Raw genomic sequence first — 24,497 nt, 5'->3', positions numbered from 1 at the left:
GAGTCAACAATGGCTTTACTGGTCCAGGTACCAATACTGACTGGCACAATTAATTGTTGGGGTCCAACAGCAAATTTTGGTCCATGTGCGGAATTTACTTTCTCATGTAAAGCATTTGCAGTAGTTTACTTCTGGATTTCAAAGGAAAGGTTGGTTTCGTGTTAACAGCATGTTGGGCTGATGGTGGAAAAGGCTGTGAGGATAAAGTAAACTGTAGGCAGTTACCAGGAGAATGATGGCCTTTACACCTCTAGCACTGAACTTGTGGCTTATCTGCAAGTCTGTTAACGTTGGGACCATTAAGCCCAGTTTGACTATGCTTTGAGCTCAAACAATAGTCATACTGCCACTGTAGTAGATGATCCCTCTAAAGTTGTTGTCCAAGTCATACCAATTATTCCACAGTGGACACACGACCAAGCAGCTGGCTGGCCAGGTAAGGTTTTATGTTATTCAGAATCATTTTGATTAAGTCTGACTCTGTTAAGGTAGGCTTCCACCTTTTGCAAAGTTTCTCTTTAGGTGAAGGCAAAGTCTCTTACAGATTTTCTCTCACCTTGGGTTCTGATTCTGACATGTTCCGCAAGTTCATCCTCATAGTCTTCAGAAAGAAAAGCAGTAAGGAATGAAGACTCAAAAACCAAGGTAGTTATCGCAGTTCTGGCAACTTCCCACCAATCCCGGGCAGTGCCATATAGGACTGTTCTAAAGGTAGCTAGAATTTCAGGATCAGAAAAAGGATATAATGCACTCTTGACAGCAACAGCATTCACGGAGGTGATACAACAATGGGATGGGGAGATGATTCAGTTTCAGTTTCTGTAACGATTCGTAGAATGAGTGGGAGGAAGCAAGTGCGAGTAAAAATGATATTTAATGATAGCAAACAAACAATGAACACAAAGACAGGGGAACTGGTGATTTTTGATGGGGATGCACAATCCAGGAAGAGGCAAATGTCACAGATGATCTGGGGTGCGATGGTGAGTTGGCAGCAGGAGAGTGTGACACAGGAACTGCGGGGGGAAGAGCCGTGAAGGTAAGTGGTGTAATCCAGTGATGAGGTGGAGTGGACAGGGTTCCAGGAAGACAGGACAATCCAACGTCGAGAAACAAACACAAGGAAGGCAGAACATGAGACACGGAATAACTAACAACGCTCTGACAAACACAAGACGCTAGACAGGGCAGATCATACTGGGCCCCTGAAGACACCATCCCCTCTGGAACCATCCCCCCATCTGGAATATCAATGTCCACCAGGATTGATGATGGGTGCAAAGCATCGGCCATTATATACCCCCTTACTAGTAACCCCCCTTTTTTGGCATGGAGACCGAAATTACATACCCAAAATAAAAAGGTTTCTGCTCATGATTCTTTCTGACTAGATACATAATCAACCTTTGTTCACAAAGCTGACACTTTAAAGTTTACTGTTCAGGAATCAGAATCACTCAGACTGTTATGATAATAGAGATATATAAGCTCAAACATAAAAACAAAAATAAAAATATTAAAAACATATGTTTTAAATGTATTTAAAAAAATGTTGATGTAGGAAATGAGTTTGAAAACACAGTGTAGCTAAGGCCACAAGTCTTCCAAGACTTCATAAAAAATTTCATAATCGAATCTGTAAAACTGTGAATTTTATGAAATATTTTCTAAGGCCATGTCATGTGTGTTTTTAGAGAAGGCTAATCAGATTGATTTATGGCCCTTGTCATCTCTGTAAGATCTCACATGTAAACTTTCCTGTGCTCTTTGTGTATGTATCACTGTTGAAAACTGCCCGAATCATGATTGTATTGTTCTCACCAAACGGTTCTTTCACACCTCCGCCAAGTATGACACATTATCCGCATTATTCTTTTATCATTATTCTTTTGTTTTTATTCCACCTTTATTAGCCTTGATTGTGGTTTTTCAGGCTTTACAAAGCAACAAAGCAGCGATCTCACTTCAGTCTCTCTTTGCATTTAGCCCTTATTTATCAAAAGTCTTACTATAAAAATACAACAAAACATTTTCTTACGACCTTACGTGAATTATTGAGACAAAAATGCATTATGAAGAAGAAAAGCACCTGCTATTAGTAGCATTGGTGCTAACGTTAGCATCAAGCTACATCTGACAATTTATGAAATTATTAGTACACTTTTACTCAAAACTCACTTTAAACCCCGATCGAGTGTTTATAATAACTTCCTTTAGCGATCAGGGGTGGAATTTGGTCGTTTACTGTTGTAAAAATATGTTATTTGTAGCCTTTTTCATCGCTGCACAAGTTAGCATTTCCGATGTACATTTTCGATTTTTTTTATAAAAACGCCCCAGATCTCAAGAAATTCTCATACCAAGCTTTACTATCGTAATCGCGGGTTTATTATTCGGATATTTTGTGTGTACAGAGGTGTTTCAGTGTTGTTTTGGCCAGATAACTACCAGGAAGTGTGCAGGAAGCATGTGACACGATGGGGCGGTGTCCAGATATGAAACTCTAAGATTGATGTTTGAAAGACCCAATCAGAGTCTGAGTCACACACCGCACGAGCTGTGACTACTGCACGCACACAGAGATCGCTGGGAGAGGCTGTTTATCATCTGATCGCGTAAATCCGTGGAAAATGAATAGAAATGACGATTCTGTCTGAAGAAATATGAAGTAAACATCAGTAAATATATCCATATATCTCCGCAGATATGCATCTTTGGTCTGTAAATCCTTATTGACGCTGTTCAGTGAGTCTATGTGAACACAAATAAACCGCTCTTGACGTGACTGAATATGAGTGAGTTGTGAATTTCTATTCAAAATGTGGCATAATACGGATTTATTATTTTGCACTCCTGACATAAATCACTAAATATCTGTCACTGCAACAATGTTTTATCAAAATATTGGTCAAATATCGAAGCTTGAGTCTTTAAACTTTCCATTGATGCACAGTTTGTCCAGATGAAGTAAGACAGTGATGTTTAATGTGCTGTGAAAGTGAAACAATAATAAACTGGGGCCGTCAGCGATGTTTGCACGCAAAGGGGATACAGTGTGAAGGATAGGATATTTGTAGGCTATGTGTTGTCAGTAGATGAAGTGCAAAACAATTATTCTTTTAGCTCACAACCAGGATTACCTCTCTTTGATCACTGATTATAAACTTAACACCATAAGTTCAAAATTATAGTTGGTTTCTAAAACATTTCACATTACTAGATAACCATACATAATAATATAGGCTGTTTAAGTTCCCAACACTTTAGTTAATTAGCTTTATACTTCAACAATTAAATGCAAATAAAATAATGCTACAATGAATACATCATTAAGGTTTCCGACACAAAGTGACAAAGTTCAAAACAATTTTTACCCTATGGGCCCTGCACTCAAAGGGTTAGTTCACCCAAATAGCAAAATTATGTCATTAATAACTTACCCTCATGTTGTTCCAAACCCGTAAGACCTCCGTTAATCTTTGGAACACAGTTTAAGATATTTTAGATTTAGTCTGAGAGCTCTCAGTCCCTCCATTGAAGCTTTGTGTACGGTATACTGTCCATGTCCAGAAAGGTAAGAAAAACATAATCAAAGTAGTTCATGTGACATCAGGGTCAGTTAGAATTTTTTGAAGCATCAAAAATAAATTTTGGTCCAAAAATAGCAAATACTACGACTTTATTCAGCATTGTCTTCTCTTTCGTGTCTGTTGTGAGAAAACAAAGTAGTTTGTCATATCCAGTTCGCGAACCAATCATTCGATGTAACCGGATCTTTTTGAACCAGTTCACCAAATCGAACTGAATCGTTTTAAACGGTTCACGTCTCCAATACACATTAATCCACAAATTACTTAAGTGGTTAACTTTTTTAATGTGGCTGACACTCCCTCTGAGTTCAAACAAACCACTATCCCGAAGTAATTCATGTACTCAAACAGTACACTGACTGGACTGCTGTGAAGAGAGAACTGAAGATCCGAGCCGAGCAGTGTCGCCCCCAGAAAATGTTAACAGGGGTGGCCAAATAAGGCCACAGTAAATTTTGGGGTGGCACATTAAAATAAAGAAAAAATATAGAATAAAATATATAAATTGCAATATAGACAAAAAGTTATATCTCTGTGAGTTCTAGGATTTTATCGATAACGATAATTAGACTATTTTGCTGAGTGTTATTGTGCTGATATTTTATTTTTATTTGTGCTGACACCTGATTTTTTTTTTTTTTTTTTTTTTTTCCTTTACACCATTGTTTCTAAAAGTGTGCACCATCTTTTAGGTCAAATACTTGCATTTGGGCTGTTAAATATGCAAATGCAATCAGTATCAACAAAATTGATCTTTGCAATGCAGATAAAACAGAAGCTGCATCTGAAGTGCCATTTAGATGTTTTTACACACATTTTAATGCAGCTCCGTGGAACATGGAATATTTTAACCTGAAGTTACAAATGAATAAATAATATTTTGATATTTTAAAGATAAAACATTGAAAACTGATGTTGAAATTATTAAAAAAATGAAAAGGTACCTAAAATGTGAAATTAAAATCACCAATAGGTTGCAGCGAGTCACTGTTAATAAGTGAGTCATTGCGATTGAACCGAATCATTTAAACGGTTGATTCATTCAGGAACGTAACACTTTAATGTTGCTCAGAGACGCAAAACTGTGGGCTGCAGCAGGTGCTGCACTTTTTTTTCACTTCTTAAACTATTGTGAATTTACATTCTGCATTTAAATTAATTTACCCACTGCAAATAATCCTAGGGGTGGCCACAGGGGTGGCCAGAGTTTATACAGGGGTGGCCGTGGCATGAACAACAGACTGACTCGTTCTCGAACAGCAACCATATGGCAATTTTAGACAAAAATGGGGGGCAGAGCAAAGAGAAACATGGCCATGCGATAAAATGCTATTGTGAAAGTTTTCACAAATCCAGCTCAACCTAAAACAATGTTATTTTATTCCATCAAACAGCTTGTTTATTGGTAATAGACGTTAAACATGAAGAATGCCTTTCTTTCACATTCCTTACTGGCAGACTTACCAAGGGGTTTAAGGACAAGAGCTTTGCTGTGAAAAAATTCACAGATCAAGCTGGTGAAGATGAAACCGGTTTCACTCCTCTAAGTGTCCAACTTTCGGAGCTATAGGCATTATAAAAATACGTTTTTTTAATACCATTTTCATATTTGCATGACAGTTACAGGGGCTTCAATTCTGTTAATAGTCAATTTAACTGTATAATAAACATATGTTTTTCATTATATAGTACTCAATGTTTTTTATTGTATAGTGTACATATTTTAAATGTGATTGTAAATAAAAATTTAATGAATGTAGTATATATTTATGTTATATTTGGGCGACCCCATCGTTAATTTCCTTTGATGACGTTTGCAGGGCTTTCCGAATGAGCGGTTATTGTCATTGAAATTCCACTTCAACTGATATTCCATGCTCAGGGAGTAGGGAGCAGTGAACACTGCATAGGGAGTGTCCTGTCAAATGTAATGCACCTCTGTTTTCTTTTTTTTTCTTTTTTTTATTTAACAAATAATATACTAAATGATTATAAAGCATCATTAAACATGAAGAACATTAAAGGTAACATTCATATCAATGAAATTAATGAGCATTCGATTCACACATTAAATAAAAATAAAAAAATAAATAAAATAAAAAATTAAATAAAATAAATAAAAATAAAAACACACGCAAACAAAACATAACGGAAAGGGGTATACATATATAATTAAAATAAAGAATAGTGATGGCCGATTCGTGAAAGAATCGTTCAATTTAACCGGTTCTTCTTAGTGAACCGGTTGAACCAGTTCACCAAATCGAACTGAATCGTTTGAAACGGTTCACGTCTCCAATAAGCATAAATCCACAAATTACTTAAGCTGTTAACTTTTTTAACGTGACTGACACTCCCTCTGAGTCAGAATAAACCAATATCCTGGGGTAATCCATTTACTCAAACAGTACACTGAATGAAATGCTGTGAAGACCGAACTGAAGATGAACACCGAGCCGAGCCAGATAATGAACAAACACGCCCACTGCTGGAGCAGTTCTCGTTCTTGAGTCAAGAACCGGTTGCTTCGGTTTTCGGATCACTAGTACACTGAACCGAGAATCGTTTCTGTCGGACGTGTTCGAATTGAGAACCGATGAACTGATGATATTGCGCATGCGTGTAATTTTGTAAGTATTTTGTTAAACATCGGAAAGTGTGATAAAATAACTATATATTTTTTTGATTTTTTTTATTATTATTATTTTTTTGATTAATGTTTCCAATCTTTATATTGTATATAATGTATAGGCCAAATGGATTTTCTGTCGGACGCGTCCGAATTGAGAACCGATGAACTGATGATACTGCGCATGCGTGATTCCGCGTGAAGCCTATTGACTCACAGCATGTCTGAACCGAAGGGATTCTTTTGGTGATTGATTCTGATTCTGTACTAGTAATGTTATGAGCGCGGGTATTTCGAGTAGAGGTCGACCGATATATCGCTCGGCCGATATATCGGGCCGATATTTGTCATTTTTTAATATATCAGCATCGGCCGATATCCGTGTTTAGTAGCGCCGATTTAAAGTCAGGCACGTCGGCGGGCAGCCCCGTGTTATTGGCGCGGTGGGAAGTGCTGCTGCAGCCACTGCATGTGAAGCTTTTGGAAGATTCAACAACAGACCTGCGAGATAAAGGTAGTCAGAGAATTTCACTCTGTAAATGGGGTGGAGAAGTTGTCAGCTCTTACAAACACTGCAGCGTGATTGAGGGCTCCGTTACTCCGCCCCGCTCACAGACAGCACCGCGATCGGAGAGACAGCTGTCCTGGAGCTGCCCAGAACGGTGAATCACATGTGTTCGGAAGCATGGTTTGATGCAGACAATAACCAGTTTTCCATCCAACTCATTTGTATTTAGGGATGTCAATATTTGATAATTTCCCTGATCGATCGTCGTTTAAATTAACGGTCAAGCAATAATCTTAATGCTGCAAAATGCGTCTGCAGCGGTATTATTATTATGTGCAAAAGCCACTTGGAAAAAAAGCTTTCTCACCTGAATTAAAGGGGTTTTAGTATTAATAAAATGCTAGTAGCAGGACTGTAAAATGAATAAATGTGATTATGATCGTTTGATAAAATGAAGAGAGCGCGCCATACGTTTGAGATCATTTTACTTTGCTGAATGTTTTCTGTCAAGGAGACCGCTGAATGCGCCTCTTTAAATGGTTTCGTGGTGCTCGTTGTTGTATTTTGAAACGCAACTGCATTTCAAATTACACTATAGTAGTGGTGCAACGGATCATCATTGGTCCGTGATCCGTTCAGATCAATATCTTCAGTTCGGCATACGCGTGACCCGCGGATTGATTTATGAAAAAAAAAAAAAAAAGTTGCGCATGTTCAGTCCACACTCAGTGATAATGCCGAGCGGAGGAGCTTGAACGCCCCGCGCATTTTGGCATCCCTGTCAGATATAATGATGAAGGAAAGAGGTTAGAGTGAAAAGATTGTGCCAGATCTTTATGAACAGGAGAAGAAAAAAGTTGTGGATGAGCTATCCCGAGCATCCTCTGTTGCGCTCACGACAGACGGGTGGACGTCCAGGGGGACGGAGAGCTCTGTGATGATAACTGCTCACTTCATCACAGCAGACTGGGAGATGAGAAGTCCTTATTATTATGTTAAAAAGAAGATATTATGCCATGTGCACTAAGTCCATACGAGGACGAGCGAGCGCGGGTTTGACTAGATGTATTTGGAGGTTATTGCTCAAGTCTCGTTCTGCACATATCCAAATGTTTCCATATTCGCAATGTATCTGAATGTTAAACTATAATATTTTTTTAATGTAAACTAGACGGAAAAATCATCCTCTTCACATGAGCAAAAACGTCCTTGGCATAACAGCAGAGAGGACCGGTATAGGGTGTATTTAAACTGACGAGTGTAACTTTTTAAATGTTTGGTTGACTCTACTTTATTTTAATAATGAACAGACTGCGATGCAAGTTCGAAATTAGAATGCACTTTAGGTGTTCTGTGTCATTTATACCAAACACAAATGTTGCTGGTTGCTAGTGTCTTTGCAGCACTACTGTTATTTATTTTTTATATATTTTTTTTTTAATATTTTTCAGTTTAATTGATTTTTATTTCTAAAATTGTATTTATTTAAATGTATATTTAAGTTTACATTTATGTTCCAACAAACTTGAAAAATTCTACTTGATAAATGTAAATGCTCTAAAACTTTTATGTAAATTATTGACATATATATATATATATATATATATATATATATATATATATTACCTGTTTTATATATTTAATACTTGGTCAGTTTATTAATTTTAGTGCACTAAATTAAGATGAATGAAGAGATGGTTCAAGTCAGTGCTCAATAAATTATGATAGGTTTAGAAAAAATGTGTTGTGCATCCACTTATTATTAGTGTGACATTTTAGCATGCAAATCAAGGGGAAAACTCCAAGATATCGGCCCTAAAAATCGGCAGCACATATCGGCCATAGGCTGACCCTGACCTCTAAACATCGTCATCGGCTATAGAAAAACCCATATCGGTCGATCTCTAATTTCGAGGGCTTGGATGAAGGGCAATCTGGCGAAACGTAAGTTCATTTAATAACAAATACATCGCAATGGATTATGTTTAGTAAGTGGATCATGGTTTCTGCGCTGACGACACCTAATTTATTTACTTTATATCTTCAAGACTTAAATCCTCATATGCACATTATTGCTGTTACTGTATTTAGGTGTTGTTGCAAAACTCAAATGTAAACTTTTCATGATTATGAGGTTTTAACTGACTAAAGTTATGATTACTGACTTTATATATTTGAATGTTTGATAGACGTGACGCCATTACGTCATCGCCAATGACGTCATTACGTTGAGCGTGAAAGAACCGATGAACCGTTTTTTTCAACCGGTTTATTGAATCGAACCGTCCAAAAGAACCGGTTCGCGGAAAAGAATCGAACTTCCCATCACTAATAAAGAAGAGAAATGTCGCACCTCTGTTTTCCCCCACCGACTGTGCCCACACAGTGATGCGACACGGAACAAGTCATAGGGCATTTATATAAAACGTCCCTGGGAAACAATCCCACCCACATTAGGGCATGTGAACTACGGCTGTCTGATTTCAAAATTTTCGGAATCGATTCCAATTCTTGGTCCTGGAATTGATTCCAAGAATTGATTCCTCACTGTTGTTTTCGATTATTTTCAATTCTTTTTTTTTTCTTTTTTTTAAATTGAAAGAATCTCACCATGATGACTCCAGGATAGGTCGTATAACGTATCCGTCCTATAATATGAAGCTTTGTTTGTAGAAAAAAATAATAATAAAGACAATACGAAACTTTTAATTTTGTCAGCTTTGCCCCTGAAATTTCTCATAGCCCAGCTCAGCAGGGACATGCATTCATCGTATGAATTAAATAATAATGAACGCTGAAGCTTGCGGTTTTATTTCTACATTCTCTGTTTGATAGTTAGATTAGTTGGGTTGGGGTTAAGTTATCAGGGTTGTTTCTGATTATTTCTTTGATTATTTCACCCCCCCCCCCCCCCCCCCCCGTTGTCTGAGCTTATTTCATGGTTTGCCCCAGTGCCAGATGTGTCTCACTTAAATGTTACGAAACATCCCCCCCAAAAAATATCAATTACATAACACATGAAGTGTCTAAAATAAATGTGCACAGTTCAACTGAAATATGAAGTTAACTTTGTATACTTTGCACAATATTAACAAACTGTACACTGAAACAAAATCTTTTAGCTCACAACTGTTGTAATTAATGCTTTGGTGAATTGTGGTGAACTTTTTTTTTTTTTGTGTGCTTCTGAAACGGAAGGCTACTTCTTTTTGGAATTGATTCCCATATCTAATGTGAACCTCGGAGGGCGCTGAGGAGAAACTAGGTTCCCTTTCATAGGTCACTTTGATGCTGCGGTGACGTCACCGTATGGGAACACCCCTCGGTGTGACGAATGTCCGAAGTCCTATACCATCCCGCCAATCCTATTGGCCAAGTAGCGCTTGGCACCGCCCTACGCATACGTACGCATCGTATACCTGAGTGCCGGGTGCTATTTTGCTCAGATTTCATTCCTTCAGGAAAGCGAATCATCTGTGCCCTAGGAAACCATCTCGCATTCTCAGCGTTTTTTTCTTTGAGCAGTGTTCAACTCCTCTTCGCGGACGCAATGAGTCAACGAAAGGTAAGAGCCGTATAATGGGTTTATCACGAGGAGGCACTCATGATAGGTTTGTTAGCAGCCTCTCTACATGTTCTCTCCGTGATAGCCTACGGCTACAGTAAAAAAAAAAGAATCCGCACTCTGGAGTATATTTTCTATAGGTCGCCTCGCATCTAACCCCCACTGTTTCGCTGCTGCGGTCGCCGAGGCCCCGCACGAGGTGGTGGTTTGGGGCGATATGTGTGGATTTGACTATGAATACAGTGATGCACTGGAGTTTTTCCACTTGCTCGCTCTACCCCACTCGAGCATGTTAAGCTGACAAATGGCACAAGAGGCTGACAAAGACGGCCAGTTTATAACGTCTCACACAGCTGCCGTGTTCTCGCTAGCGGTGTGGCCCGATGTTTATCTTACGTATGTACGTATGGTTACGTATGTAACCACGGTTCCCTGGATAGGGAACGAGATGCTGCGGTCCCGGCCGTTCCAGTACATGAAATCTAAGCTAAATAGCGTGCGACACTCAGGTATATGATGCGTACGCATGCACACTATTTGGCCAATAGGATTGGTGGGATGGTATAGGGCTTCAGACATTCGTCACACCGAGGTTGTTCCCATACGGTGATGTCACCGCAGCATCTCATTCCCTATTTAGGGAACCGTGGTTACATTCGTACTTTCTCTTTTGAGAAGCGGATGACATCTCATTTCTTTGAAGGTTTGTCGCATTCTTTCTATCATTTCTGGAATTTAAATTTTATTCTCATATGAAGCATATATTAAGTATAGGAAAAAAATCATTGTGCATGCCCTTTGTTTTATAAAGCGAATGATATAGTACCTAACCTACATGTGCAAATGATAACCTTTAAATGACCCTAAAGAAAACTAGAGCAGCATTTTTCCAAGGTAATATTATCAGTTCTAACTAATTTGATGACATCACATCATCTTTGGGGCTCTGTTTAAACAGACGACTTTCTTCATACCCACGAAAAGTCTTAAATTTGCCAAAAAAACTAGTGATTTAGAAATTTGGGCTATATTTTTTTAAATAGAATGCATATAAGGAGTCAATTTTTTTCATCACAATTAGTTTTTAAAGACAAGAAGTAGGCTACATTTGTCTGTCAGTACCATAGAGGAAACATAAACACTAATCTTTAATTCTGTGAAGAAGCCTAACCAGCTAATTTCAGATGTTAAAATGTCTTAAAATATATGTTCCTATGCTTTTAATTCCTGTTCTATGTTACACACTACTGATAGTTTTCTATTCCGTAGCAGAACATTTAAAGACACGAAACAAGACATGCCTGAAAGTAGTTAACACTTTAAACCCATCAGTAATGACACATGAAGCAAAACCCTATTTTTATGCTGCGCTATTCACATGTAGCATTGAGTTTGACAGCATCTGATACAATAGGATTCTTGATAACCATGCCAGTTAACCCGTGTCCTGTAAAGGTCAGAAGAGTTAATTTTGTCTTCAGCACAAGCAAGGCATTTGTATTTCATGTTGTGTTGCTGGGGAAAGTGAAATTTGAAAATGTGAAACGTTTTTCAAAATAAAAGTTGGTCTTATATAGGATGCAGACAACAAATGCAGACAGTTGTGCATTTATTTGTGCATTTAAATTTTAGCTAACAGGATATGCATGTAAATGTATATATAGTGAACTTACAAAACATAATATAATTGTGCAATGTATTCGTTCATTGTGTTGCTTGGATTGGATAAATGCAGTTTTATATTTGTAATACTTGATGCTTTTAATTAGAAAAAAACTAATTGGATCCGATGCTGTTTGCTGTCCTAAACAAAATGGCTGTGCGTGATGAGATCAATATTAATGATACAATTTTTTGCTGTATATACTTAGCATACTTGGCATGTTTGTGGTGAGCAACCTTGATTTAATACAAAAAGCTTAATTTTACATTCATGAATTTGTTGCTGTGAGATGCTTCATTCATTGTTTTGGAACAATGTGTAATGAATTTTTTGTATTATTATTATTGCAGCATTTACTTCAATAAAACTAAAGATGATTGCTTCTAAATGAACCACGTCATCTGGTTTTGGAAGTTGAACGTGTACATCTGGTGTTAAACACAGTAATTCACTGTTGTCAACATGGACTTATGGGAAACTGGAAATCTCAGAAGGTAAAGTTTGATGTTTCTACATAGACCAGCTGATGTACATTTTACAAAGTGTATTTTTACAAATGCATGTATGTAAATATAAATGTCAGTTATACAATCTGAGACTAAATGTATTTACATTATAATATCAAGTTGTATTATATAATATTACTAAATATTATTAAATCTTTAGAAGTCTTAAATAAGAAAGGGTCTCTAAAAAGCACACTAAAATTAGCATGCAATTAACTCCTGAAGCAACATGATTCCTTCCTTTGTATGAATAACAGACTGAAGTTTATGTTTTAATATAGATCAGTGCACTCATTACCATACTACATCAAATTAACACAAATCTAAAACATCAAATAACATAAAATTGAATTTTATCTTGCACTTAATATGACCAAACTTTGTAAAAATGCTTTCACATGACATTTAAGGTTTGTGTTGCCATATGTCTTGAAATCTGTGGAGGCATTTACCAACCAGGTTGGCAATTAATGGACAAAACTGATAGTATTACAAAACATAGATTGCATAGCAATTGGTGTTACAATTGTGAATGCTACTTATTAAGTTTACTTTCATATTCAACATTGCTTGCAAAATTCCATGAGTGATTTCCTATAATTCAAAATAAATTTGCGCAATCAGAAGTCTGTTGCCTATCAATACTTCAATCTTTCTGCATCTTGCTAAAAGATGCTATGAAAAAAGACTTTTTTTTCTTGTGAACTAAAGCCTTTTTTTTCAATCATGCAGTGTAACTGCATGGCCATTATTTCTTTCAGTGTATTAAAAATGAACCAATGGCTCGGCAGTGTAGCTGCATGAGCCTATGGCAAGGAAGCCCTCCAGAATGGGTGGGGAATATTCAAGTGAATCCTGCAGAATGCAGAAGGAAAGTGAGGATGTCACCTGACTGGGTATTGCCCACACAGAGACCGCACGCTCAATGAGTTAGACTGCTCTTACTGAGAGCACTAGTCTCACTTTTCTCTGCTGGAGGATAATATACTGTACAAGCTGTAAGTTTCCCGACATGTTGTAAGTTTGACTGCTCTTGCTGCTAGAGCATTGAGTTCAGCAACGCATTACATCCTCTCTTATGCCTCCAAGCACCCCATTCAATTCCTGGTGTCAAAGGCAGTGTGCTTTTGTAATTGCGGTTGTGAACATTGGGCCCTTCCAAATAGCACCCACACAACCAGCCGCTGTTACAGAGAGGAAAACGAACAAACATACGTTTTCAAAATGAGAGCAAATTGCCTCTTAGGATTGTCATGAGTGTCGGGTTCCCACAAAGCGGCGAACCAATCCAACCCCTTGTTACACGTGCCATCCCTTGAGTGTCAGACTGGGTTTTGTGGATAATTAAATTAGGTTATACACTTCAATTTGTCCGAAAACCCCTGCGATTCAGCAGCATGGTTCCCATCTTGGAGGTGATGAATTTACTGGCAGCTCAGAGCAAGTCAGCCTTCTACAGGGGACGGGTTCTTATCGCTGGATCAGAAAGATGCCTACTTTCACATTCAGAAAGAACCCCCCCCCCCCCCCACCACCACCACATACAATTCTTGAGATTCGACTTTGAGCGAGTGGCATATCAATACACGGTCCTTCCCTTCGGAGTGTCCCTAGCTCCTCAAACTTTACGAAGTGCATGAATTCGGTTCTATCCCGCCTGAGACAGATGGGAATCCGCACTCTGAATTACCTTGATGACTGGCTCATGCTGGTCCAGTCGGACGATGAGCTACTATCTCACAGATCCTTCCTCCTAAGGCACATAGAATGCCTGGGACTCAGGGTCAATTTTACCAAGAGCGTGCTGTCCCCCAGCCAACAGATATCATTCCTGGGAACAGTTCTCAACTCTACCCAAAGTAGTGCTGTAGTCACACCACAACATGAACTGACCATTCAGCAGCTCATGGCCTTATTCAAAGTCGGAGCCTCTTGCCCTCTCGAATCATTTCAGAGGATGCTGGACCTCATGGTCTCAGTGTCTCTGGTACTTAAGTTGGGCCTGCTTCGCATGCGGCCCCTTCAATACTGGCTGAAACCATGACTTCTGTCCCATGTCTAGTGTCTAGGACGCCTCTGCGTCAAGGTGGACCAGGCCTGCGTAGCAGCTCTGGCCACTTGGAATGTCTCTCATGGTCTGCAAAATGAAGATGGTCTCGACAGACATGCTGTGAGGACGGCAAACTGGCTTTCAGACACTGGTCGGACACTGGGCCTTTACACCTTTCTGAGGTGGAAAGAAATGAATTACGTTTACTCGCATTACTGTAATTAAATAGCTTTTTTGTGTACTTTTTTGTTACATAAAATGTTTTATGTAATTTTAATTTTGTAAAACTGTAATTTAATTTTTACTTAAGTAAATTTAGTTTGAAGTAGGTCTGGGCGATTATGACCTAAAATCAAAACCTCGATTAATTAAACCTTTTACCTCGATTACGATTAATGAGCGATTGTTTTGCCCTCATAATTAACTTACAAGGTTTGTACTATAAATTTCCTTAACTGTTGAAGATGAGATACTTTTTCCTTTTCAAAGAGTAATCTGACATAACAGCTCACTTTCAGCAGTTATTTTATCTATGGTTCATTACATTTCTTACAGATTTCTGCTCATTGTAAATCAGATAAAGATAAATTAGCACAGTACCAGTACATAATGAGAGCGATTGCTTGTGTGAATTAGTTATACCATTTCTCTATTTATTGTGAAGCTGTGGGTTGTAAATAGTTCCTTCGAAAGTAGAAAAATATAAGCTCTAATAACTTTTGAGTTTCTAAGCTTGTTTAGTGATAAATCACAGCACAGGGCTGACAACTAGTTTATGTGTTCGTATAATCTTTTGAATGTCTAAACTGGCAAACCGTAAGCTAATTCACATAAACCATAAACCGCAAAAAGTTTAGTGAAGACACAAGACTCACTGCTCCCGCACCGTCTCTGTGTTGACTCGGCATTCACCTACATGTTGACTGGACGGGGCAGAGTCACATGGCTACACGCGCGCTAGTATGTTTTTAAGTGGGAAGTATTAACAGGATTAAAAAAACTAAATAACCGACATTGGAAAATAACGTCGGTTAGAGGTTCTCTATTAATTAATTCTATTAATTTTTGATTAATTGTCCAGCCCTAGTTTGTGGTATTGTTAACACATTAGTTTTACTAAAAAAAACTCCCTGGAAACTACAGCAGTAAATAATGGGCAGGAGGGCAAACTGGTGTTAAAATCACAAGAAAGATGTAGACAGACAAGACCCCTTTGTATTCAGTTGAATTTGAACTCTAAGGAAATGAAGTGAACCCCTATGCTCTATTATGCTGTGTTTGCCTAGGGAGGTGGTACTAGCAGCTTATAAAATCTCAACATCAACCCTTCGCAAGCATGTGTAGGTAAAGTAAATGCTTGCATCGTTGCATTCGTGGTTAAAATTAAGCTTTGACAGTTTAGCCACAAAAGAATAGAAAAGAAATTAGCCAAAAGGTACAGGGTGTGTGATTATAGATGGTCTTTTGCAAAATATATGGATTTGACATTATCGGTATTTTGCCAAAAAACAAACCAAACACTTCTACAGAGTGTCGTGAAGTCAGACTAGTGTGCGCACATTTAGAGTGTGTTCTTTCACTGCGTGATTCAGTCTGTTAAAAAGCATTTAGAATGATAATAAAATGATGATATAGGGGCAGAAAATGTATATATTTATATAATTTCATATAGTAAATCAATATCACATGAAGAGTCACTTGTTTTTTTTTTCTCTCAAAAAATCAGCATGATTACAAAAATGTTTTTTATTTATTTTTGCTCTCTGCATCTCTGAGCAACATGCTGGTGTTACGTTCCTGAATGGCTCAACCATTTAAATTAAATTAAATTAAATTAAATTCATGCATTTAGCAGATGCTTTTATCCAAAGCGACTTACAGTGCATTCAGGCTATGCTCTACCAACTGAGCTACAGGAACATTATTTACATTTAAATAACTATTTAAATGATTTGATTCAATCGCAATGACTCACTTACAGTATTAACAGTGACTTGCAGACACCTACTGGTGGTTTTAATTGCATATTTTAAAGTTTTTTTTATATATACACATTGCAAAGATGAATTTTGTTGACATTGATTTAATTTGACTGGTAACAACACAAATTGCTTATTATTCTCATTAACTGATTCCTTTAATTAAAAACAACTAGTCTGAGATTAATAGGCCTAACCCAGGGGTGTCAAACTTCCTGGAGGTCCACAGTCCTAGAGAGTTTAGTTCTAACCCTGTTTCAACACACATAACATGTATTTTCAAATAAGCCTGAAAGACTAGCTGGATCAGGTGTGTTTAATTAGGGTTATATCTAAACTGTGCATGACTGTGGCCCTCCAGGAACTGGGTTTGACACCCTCGGCCTGTCCCATTTTTGCCTCCCTCTCACTGTTAAAATGCAACTGAGTAATTTGTTCTCTGAATAAATTTTAAATGAGCTACTGTTTACTTTTATTTGAGTAGATTTTAGACTGGTACTTTTACTTGTACTTAAGTAATATTTCATTAATGTAATGGTACTTTTACTTGAGTAGAATATTCTTGTACTATATACACCTCAAGGAGTCACCTCGCTGATCAACTGAAAGCTGCTTGGTTTGAAAGTTACTTCATACATCGCTACATTACAAGGGAAAATGTTTACATTTTTGCCTGCGAAATTGTTCTTATATGACTGCACCTTTGGAGAGTTTGAGAAGTATTGCATGTACTTCATTGCATATGTTAATGATGAAACTCAGTAGGATAAATTTTTTGTAGCTAAAGGGAAATGTCAACTATTCCTGTTTACAGATGGTGGTTATTTTATTTCCTGCCGCTGTGTCTTTTAACAAGTGAAGGTGAGCGCTAAAATGAACAATTATTTCAGAAGCAAATTTCTACCTTTTGAGTTTGCTAAACTGCTTATTTTTTATTTATTTTTTTGTAACTTCTGTCTGTTTTCAGTGTCTCTGAAGGAGACTGTTGATGGTTTTATTGGAGGTTCTGCAGTTTTACCTTGTTCTTCTGAAGAACCTCTGAATACAATTCAAGACATAGAAGTGCTCTGGAGACACAGCAGCCAGAATGTGTATAGCATTATTAATGGTCAAGTCCCTGTGAAAGAACAGGATCCAGTGTACAAGAACAGAGTTGAAAGCTTCCCCGAGGAGTATCTGAGAGGAAACTTCTCCATCAAACTCAACAATCTTCAACACACTGATACAGGAGAATACTGGTGCTACATCATAGAAGAATCAGTACACAACAGAAGAATAAAAGTTGAACTTTTGACTAAAGGTGTATGAAACCACATGGTTGACAACATATTTACATTTCAGGCTTTGTTCTTTTGCATAGACTTAATAAACGTATGCACTCATGTTTAACTGTGTTTTTCTCCCATCTTTTATAATTGTTTTGTCTTCCAGAGAGAAAAGCAATACAAATCCCAGATGAAGGAACCAAACCAAGACCAGATGTGATCATAATGATCATTTATGTTCTGTGTATTGGCATTATATTTTCATTGACTGTAAGTTCATTCATCAATCATAATTAACATGTACTTCATATTGTAATTAAAGGGATACTCCACCGTGTTTTCATATTAAACTATGTTTTTCCCTTACCTAAGACGAGTTGATACATACCTCTCTCGTCTCAGTGCGTGCACTCAATCGCTTTGGCGCACGGTGACACTTTGAAAGCACTTAGCTTAAGGCGGGCGTACACAGTGTGAATTCGGATGGTCGGAAGATCGTATGTCCACGCACACGGCACGAGGGAGTTTATCTGAAAATCGTACGGACGAGACGATATACGACACGATTTTACAACCTGCGAATTCCAGAAGCAATCGCACGAAGTTGATAGACGCGTTCGACTTGAAGCAGCGCTGCACGCACAGAAGGATCACTGTATGACATTACCGCGAGAGCGATATGAGAGCGCACATATCCAACGCATTCGAATTGCTCTCGCGGTACTTTGATGTCATACAGGTGATCATTCTGTGCGTGCAGCGGTGCTTCAAGTGGAACGCGCCTAATATAACTGCTCTTCCTCTGCCATAACTGCAAATAAAATATTGATACGAGCCGTGACTGTTTCCTACACGTACAGGTTATTTTTCAGCAATAGGAAACCGGGACGTTTGGTTACCCTGTGTGTGTGTTCTTGTATATGGTATATAAATTTCTGAAATGGGTATTAAAATGTAAACATGGTTTGTGAGGACTGTGCCCTCGTAAACCAAATGGCTTTTTAAAAAATACTATACGGTGTTTAATAGAAATTTTAAACATGCATTTTTCGTGATGATAGAGGTAGTGTATGGGGATATACAGTATAGAATACCGTTACGTTTATGGAGAGTCCCTGTAAACTACATATGCGTGTGTGAGCGAGAGAGAGGGAGAGAGGGAGAGAGAGAGAACTAAAAAGCCATTGGAATACGTTGCTAGAAACATCATACAGCGCTCGCTGTTCCTGACAGACTTCAGCTGCCGTCTTCGTCTTTCTTCTTCTGTGGTTTTCCTAGTTCGTGATTGGTCAACTTCAGATAAATCAACAAATCGGCTCGTTCAACCGCACAAATGGCACGAATTCAAACCGATAGCTCACAAACTTTTTAGACATGTTTAAAAATGATCGGGAGGTCGGGAAGTGCTCGTAAGCCACTCTGCTCGGCTCGTAATTCATCGCAAATGATACGAGCCGCGACCATACGAGAATACGCGATTTCCACACGATTGAAAAAAATCGCATGCGAACTCGTACGACAGCAAAAATCACACCGTGTACGCCCGCCTTTAGCCCATTCATTCAATATGGGCCAAGCAGAGAAGCTACCAAACACCTCCACGTTTTCCCTATTTAAATACAGTTACTCGCGTAGTGTAACTCGACCTAGGACGGTAACACAAAACAAAACGTTGCGCTTTTCTAAGCGTGTAAAATTGATAACTATATTGTATGGCGGAATACCATGGCAAGTGCTTGTAAGCACTTCGTCTTGGTGCAGTAATATCTTCACTAGAGGGAGCGGGGGCCGGTGAGAGGATTTTTCACGAGTGAAGATATTACTGTGCCAAGACGAAGTGCTTACAAGCACTTGCCATGGTATTCGCGCCAAAGCGATTGAGTGCACGCACTGAGACGAGAGAGGTATGTATCAACCCGTCTTAGTTAAGGGAAAAACATAGTTTAATATGAATACACGGTGGAGTATCCCTTTAAGTGACAGCCTCTAACTAAATGCTGTAACATTGTTTTACAGAACTCTGTCACAGCGTGTTTTTAAGGGATTTTAGTCATCGCTCACTTTGACTCGACATCATCTGCACAGCTTCCTGGGAATGTCTGTATGGTCCTGTAGATATTAATTTGTTGTTGTTCACATCCTCATTAAATCTACTGAACCAATCAAAACTTTTTCTTCAGTCATGCAGATGCCAGCAAGCATTGACAAGTAAAATCTCTATTATAGATTACCTTCTGTGGTGGAGGAGAAGCCAATGATGAGTTCTGGTTCTTGTGTTACAGTATTTTGAGATATATATATATATATATATATATATATATATATATATATATATATATATATATATATATACACAAGTCTATGAAAATGTTTTAATGCAAACCAGTCCCAGGCTTCATGGGATGTGGAAAAGGACACATTTCACAATAATTGAGGCACTTTCTCAAAACTCTCCACACAGTTCTCAGAAGCAGCAAATTTCAGTTTGGCACAGCTGCTATTTTCACACTCACATACACTAAAACTATAAAAACACTTTATACTTTGTCTCAAATTAAATCATTCCTTCATAACACTAACAATGTATGTGATGGAGAAGTGCTCTCTATTTTTTTTAATTTTTATTCATGGTGTTATTAATTTTATCCAATGTATATTGGGTTTGCAATTTTATATTTCCTGTTTTGAGCAGGGTGGGCATGGCCTTTTCAAGCACCCCTGTAGATGGAGCACTTATGCTGCAGTTTATGGAGCTGATTGTGTACATATGTTCCGTTGTTGCACTTCTCACAGAAAATGTTAAAACATACTGTTCACTGAGGAGTGTTAACACTTCTGTTTTGTGTAGCACTTTGCTAAAGAGTTACAGATGTGTGCCTTATTAGCCATTGTATGTTACTTACAATTTAAATACCTACTGTTGTTAAATAATAATTATGAAAAATCTGAAATTAAAAGAACAAATAAATACAGCTATGAATGCGGATTGTGGATTGTATTGTGTGTGTTTTTTAAAGCACTATAACTTTATGCAATATGATGCATCTGGGTGATGTTATGATATTGCCTTAATAGTAAAATATTAATATATTTTATTTTTTTTAACGTTATTTTTATGGGAAAAAAATTATGGTGGAGAGAAGGGAAGTGGGATCAGCAAAGGAAATGGAGATTTTGAGATGATAATTTTGGCAAATGCAAAAGCCCTTCACACCAAAAGTGAAATGAATAAGAATTAAGCTGAAGGAAACGTAATTACCTGTCTATACAGTAGAGGGCCACGCAGCTCAAACAAATCTTTCAGCTACGGAACGCATGACAAAATAGGATGCAGGAGAAGAAAGTTCTCTTATTAGTTACATTAAAAAACTCTAACTCGCATGTCATGTGTTAACACTAAGACTGGTTACTTTGCTAATTCACTACTCAACTATATGCACTAGTAAAGGCAGATGGTTTTTGGGTCGCTTTTTTTTACATGTGACTATGTTGGATAAACTGTGGATCATTGTTGCTTCTTTGGCATTAATATCCATTCAGTGACTATATCTCTCCAGTGGTGGACAGTAGCCAAGTACGCTTGGGATGATTGCAAACTATTTTACATTTCCTCCAGATGCTGTTTGTATTGGAAAGAGGCAAACTGACCTTAAACCCACGTGTGTCAGCTGGTCACTCATGATAAAACATTCCATTTATTATTAAACAGTCTCGAAAGTTGACCCCATAAACGAACTGACCCAATAACAGGCAGGAATAATGTTCTGTCCCACTCTAATCTTATCTGAAGCAACTGTGCTTCCTCTGGTCTTCCCCTTACTATCATAATATCCCTGTGTTACAAGTACCAGCCCAGTGAAAGCTTTTCCACTTCACAGAAGTTTCTTTAATTTCTTGTTTGGTTCGTCACTTCACAAAAATAACTGAGAGGTTCTTAAGAGAGCCATGCTGCCAGGGATAGTTATTTTTATACTGCTGTCTCTGACTTCCTCTGCTTGTCGTGGCCTAAACACCTCTCTTGTATCAGTTTCATCTCAAGAGAAGACAGTGTGAAGCACGACTGCATCATGTTGAAGATCTTCCCGCTTCAGCTCTGTGAGTGGCATTTACAAAAACCTTTTCACATGCATATGTGTTATGAGTAAATGGATTTTTGTTAACATTTTAGTAATTTTCATTTAAATACTCCTAATTATTATTATTATTTTTTTCTCACAGATCTACTAACATGGTGTCAAGTTGCAGAGATTTCAACAGATCATATAACAGCTTTGGGTCAAAATGTGACCATAAACTGTGATCTTGATTTAAATGAGGTGACATGGTTGATAATAAATTCAAAACATCCTCCGATCCTGATATTACGCTCCTTTTCAAACCCAGCAGCAACATTTTACTTCAATGAGACATTCAGACAGAAATATTCAGTGCAGCCTAAACACAATCTGTTCATAAATAATGTCAGTATTCATGAGTTAGGAGATTATTACTGTACAAAAATAGACAGAACTGCAAAATTCAGCAAACGCAGGAGACTTGTCCAGACCCCATGGATCACACCGATCACTGGTGAGTGATACTTCACCTGTTTCCTCCAAAAAAGCAATTGCTTACTCTAATATACAAACACACCAGCATTGGTTTATATTTCTATTTTCTTTACAGTCCCAACTCAACCTTCAGAGTGTCAGAATCACACTGTAGTAGTGCAGCCCACAGAGCCGACATTGTGGCAGATGGTTACTGTCATACTTGCTCTGATGAGTGTTGTTCTGGTATTTGGGTTCATAGGTGAGTTGAAGTTCTACCTTGTTACCATTATATGTACTGCAATGGTGTGATGAGATTCTCTTTTTTTTCTTAGCATCCTTTGGCTTTTTTATGTTTTTTGCTGGTCGCAGTAACAAACACCCACAACGACGAAGAAACTGACCTTCTGCAGCTTAACTGATAGATCCTGGATACGCTGAGCTGATGTCTCTTTTGGGAGGTGTCCAGACAACTGGCAAAAAAATTAAATATGTCCCAGCTTCAGCTATAAGGTTCTCTGGGATCAATTTACATAGAACAGAAGCCCAACATACATTTTAGAATATAATTGACAATTTTCTTGGGTTTACTGAATAATAATGCTTGCATAGTTAGCTTAACACTCAACAGATGCCTCTTTATGAACAGAGTATGAGTAGACATGATTTCATACTGCTTAATAGCATACTTTGTAAAAGATTGTATAGACATGTTTGTAATGCATTTTCAACCAGTCGTGTCCGATGCTACGTTATCGCAGCAAAAATAAATTCAGAGCTGCTTTTACAGGAAATTCCTTTGCAATCTGATCACCATGACAGCTTTATGTGTTTGAAATGATAATAAAATCACTTGAATATGGTGCTGCATTTTAGTTTATTTATTACATTTCTTCGTAATGCACATTTTGTGCTCTGTTATTAATAAGTTAGCTTGGAATAGTTTGCTTTAAATAAAGTGTTTCGCTTTGCACTATGTGCAAATAAGAAACCACAAAATTCTCACCTTAGGACAGGATGTGCTAGCAAGATTGTACCTCGTACATTTTCTTCACCTTCACCTATATATATATATATATATATATAATTGTTTTGTGCATTGAAAGTCTTATGCACTCTGTGTGCATTAATTGGACTATAATTTGTTCTTGCATACATTTTAAATCCAGCAACGATCACCGTGTCAGGACCACTGCCCACATAATAATTTTTAAATGACTCTCTTAAAGTCGTCTTTCTCATCTTGTCCAACTTATAATGTCAATTTAAAGATTTGATTATCAGAGACAAATTTAATGTGACCACATCACATCTTTTTACGTCCTTCTTGTGTTTATTTCCTGTTTAGGCTGCTTTGGTTAATACTGGTCTTGTAGAATCTGGCCATCTAGTGGTCTTAATGACATATCGACCAAACTGCCACTGATTGTTGTTATTATTATTTGAAATAATATATTTAATGATATATAAATGATAGCATTAAATCTGCAACCTATAACCTTTTGAATATGAATATATGGCACCCTGGATTTTTCTTATTTACTTGAACACATCCTTTTATCAAAAAAAAATAAAAACAAGCTTTTGTACTTTAAAGTAAAAAAAAAAAAAAAAAAAAAAAAAATCTTTACATAAGCCTTGGCATTTCAGTGTTGAATGTAACTCTTCACTTTGTATTCAGTCCCTCGTGATAAAAATCTATGACCAATGGCACATGCCATACGGGCTTTTGTTTGTTTGTTGTGTGCCAACCCATATTCTCTAAATAAACACAATACAAATGCAAATACAAATTAATATAAATGCTTGATTGTAAACATTATATGTTTTCAAACTTTTATTTTGAATCATTATAATTTTTGCCTTTATTTGTTGTGATAGTTAGATAGTTTAGAGCTGACAGGAAGCAAAGCGCAAGAGAGTCAAGGGGCTCTGCATTTCGAAGATGCTTGTTCACAAGGCCCAGTTTGACGACGGATTTGCGTATCGTTTATTTCTTAAGGATGATGCAATCCCAAGGAAAAAGGGTCACGATCGTGTGTTGGAACCGCAGGCGGTGAGTAAAACTGCTTCAAATATCTCTGCCTCCTTGTTAGTGCGTCCCCTCCCATGCCAGAGACGCGGGTTCGAGCCCCGCTTGGAGCGAGTCGTTGCTGCTGCTGCTTTCGTTCAGTTTCAGCCTCGGGATCTGATTCTGGATTAAATAAATAAAC

At 37.7% G+C, this 24,497-nt stretch overlaps 1 protein-coding gene across 4 annotated transcripts in view; it reads left to right on the top strand.

Moving 5' to 3' along the window:
- The window catches only part of LOC127988268 (V-set domain-containing T-cell activation inhibitor 1), a 172,257-nt gene extending 152,205 nt beyond the window's left edge, over positions 1-20,052 (top strand). The window contains exons 1-6 of one of the 4 annotated variants that reach the window (XM_052590926.1): positions 10,942-10,995; positions 12,306-12,449; positions 17,305-17,351; positions 17,458-17,790; positions 17,922-18,025; positions 19,772-20,052. In XM_052590926.1, coding sequence (XP_052446886.1) covers positions 12,418-12,449; positions 17,305-17,351; positions 17,458-17,790; positions 17,922-18,025; positions 19,772-19,795 — 540 coding nt within the window. In that variant the 5' untranslated portion in view covers positions 10,942-10,995; positions 12,306-12,417 and the 3' untranslated portion in view covers positions 19,796-20,052. Of the gene's footprint in view, positions 1-10,941; positions 10,996-12,305; positions 12,450-17,304; positions 17,352-17,457; positions 17,791-17,921; positions 18,026-19,771 lie in introns of those variants that run through there. The other 3 variants (XM_052590927.1, XM_052590925.1, XM_052590928.1) reach the window with 3 other exon arrangements.
- The last annotated feature ends 4,445 nt before the right edge of the window (positions 20,053-24,497 follow it).

Source organism: Carassius gibelio, chromosome B22 (genome assembly GCF_023724105.1).
Source record: "Carassius gibelio isolate Cgi1373 ecotype wild population from Czech Republic chromosome B22, carGib1.2-hapl.c, whole genome shotgun sequence".
Classification (NCBI taxonomy): Eukaryota; Metazoa; Chordata; class Actinopteri; order Cypriniformes; family Cyprinidae; genus Carassius; species Carassius gibelio.
This window is presented reverse-complemented; position numbering and strand designations above follow the sequence as displayed.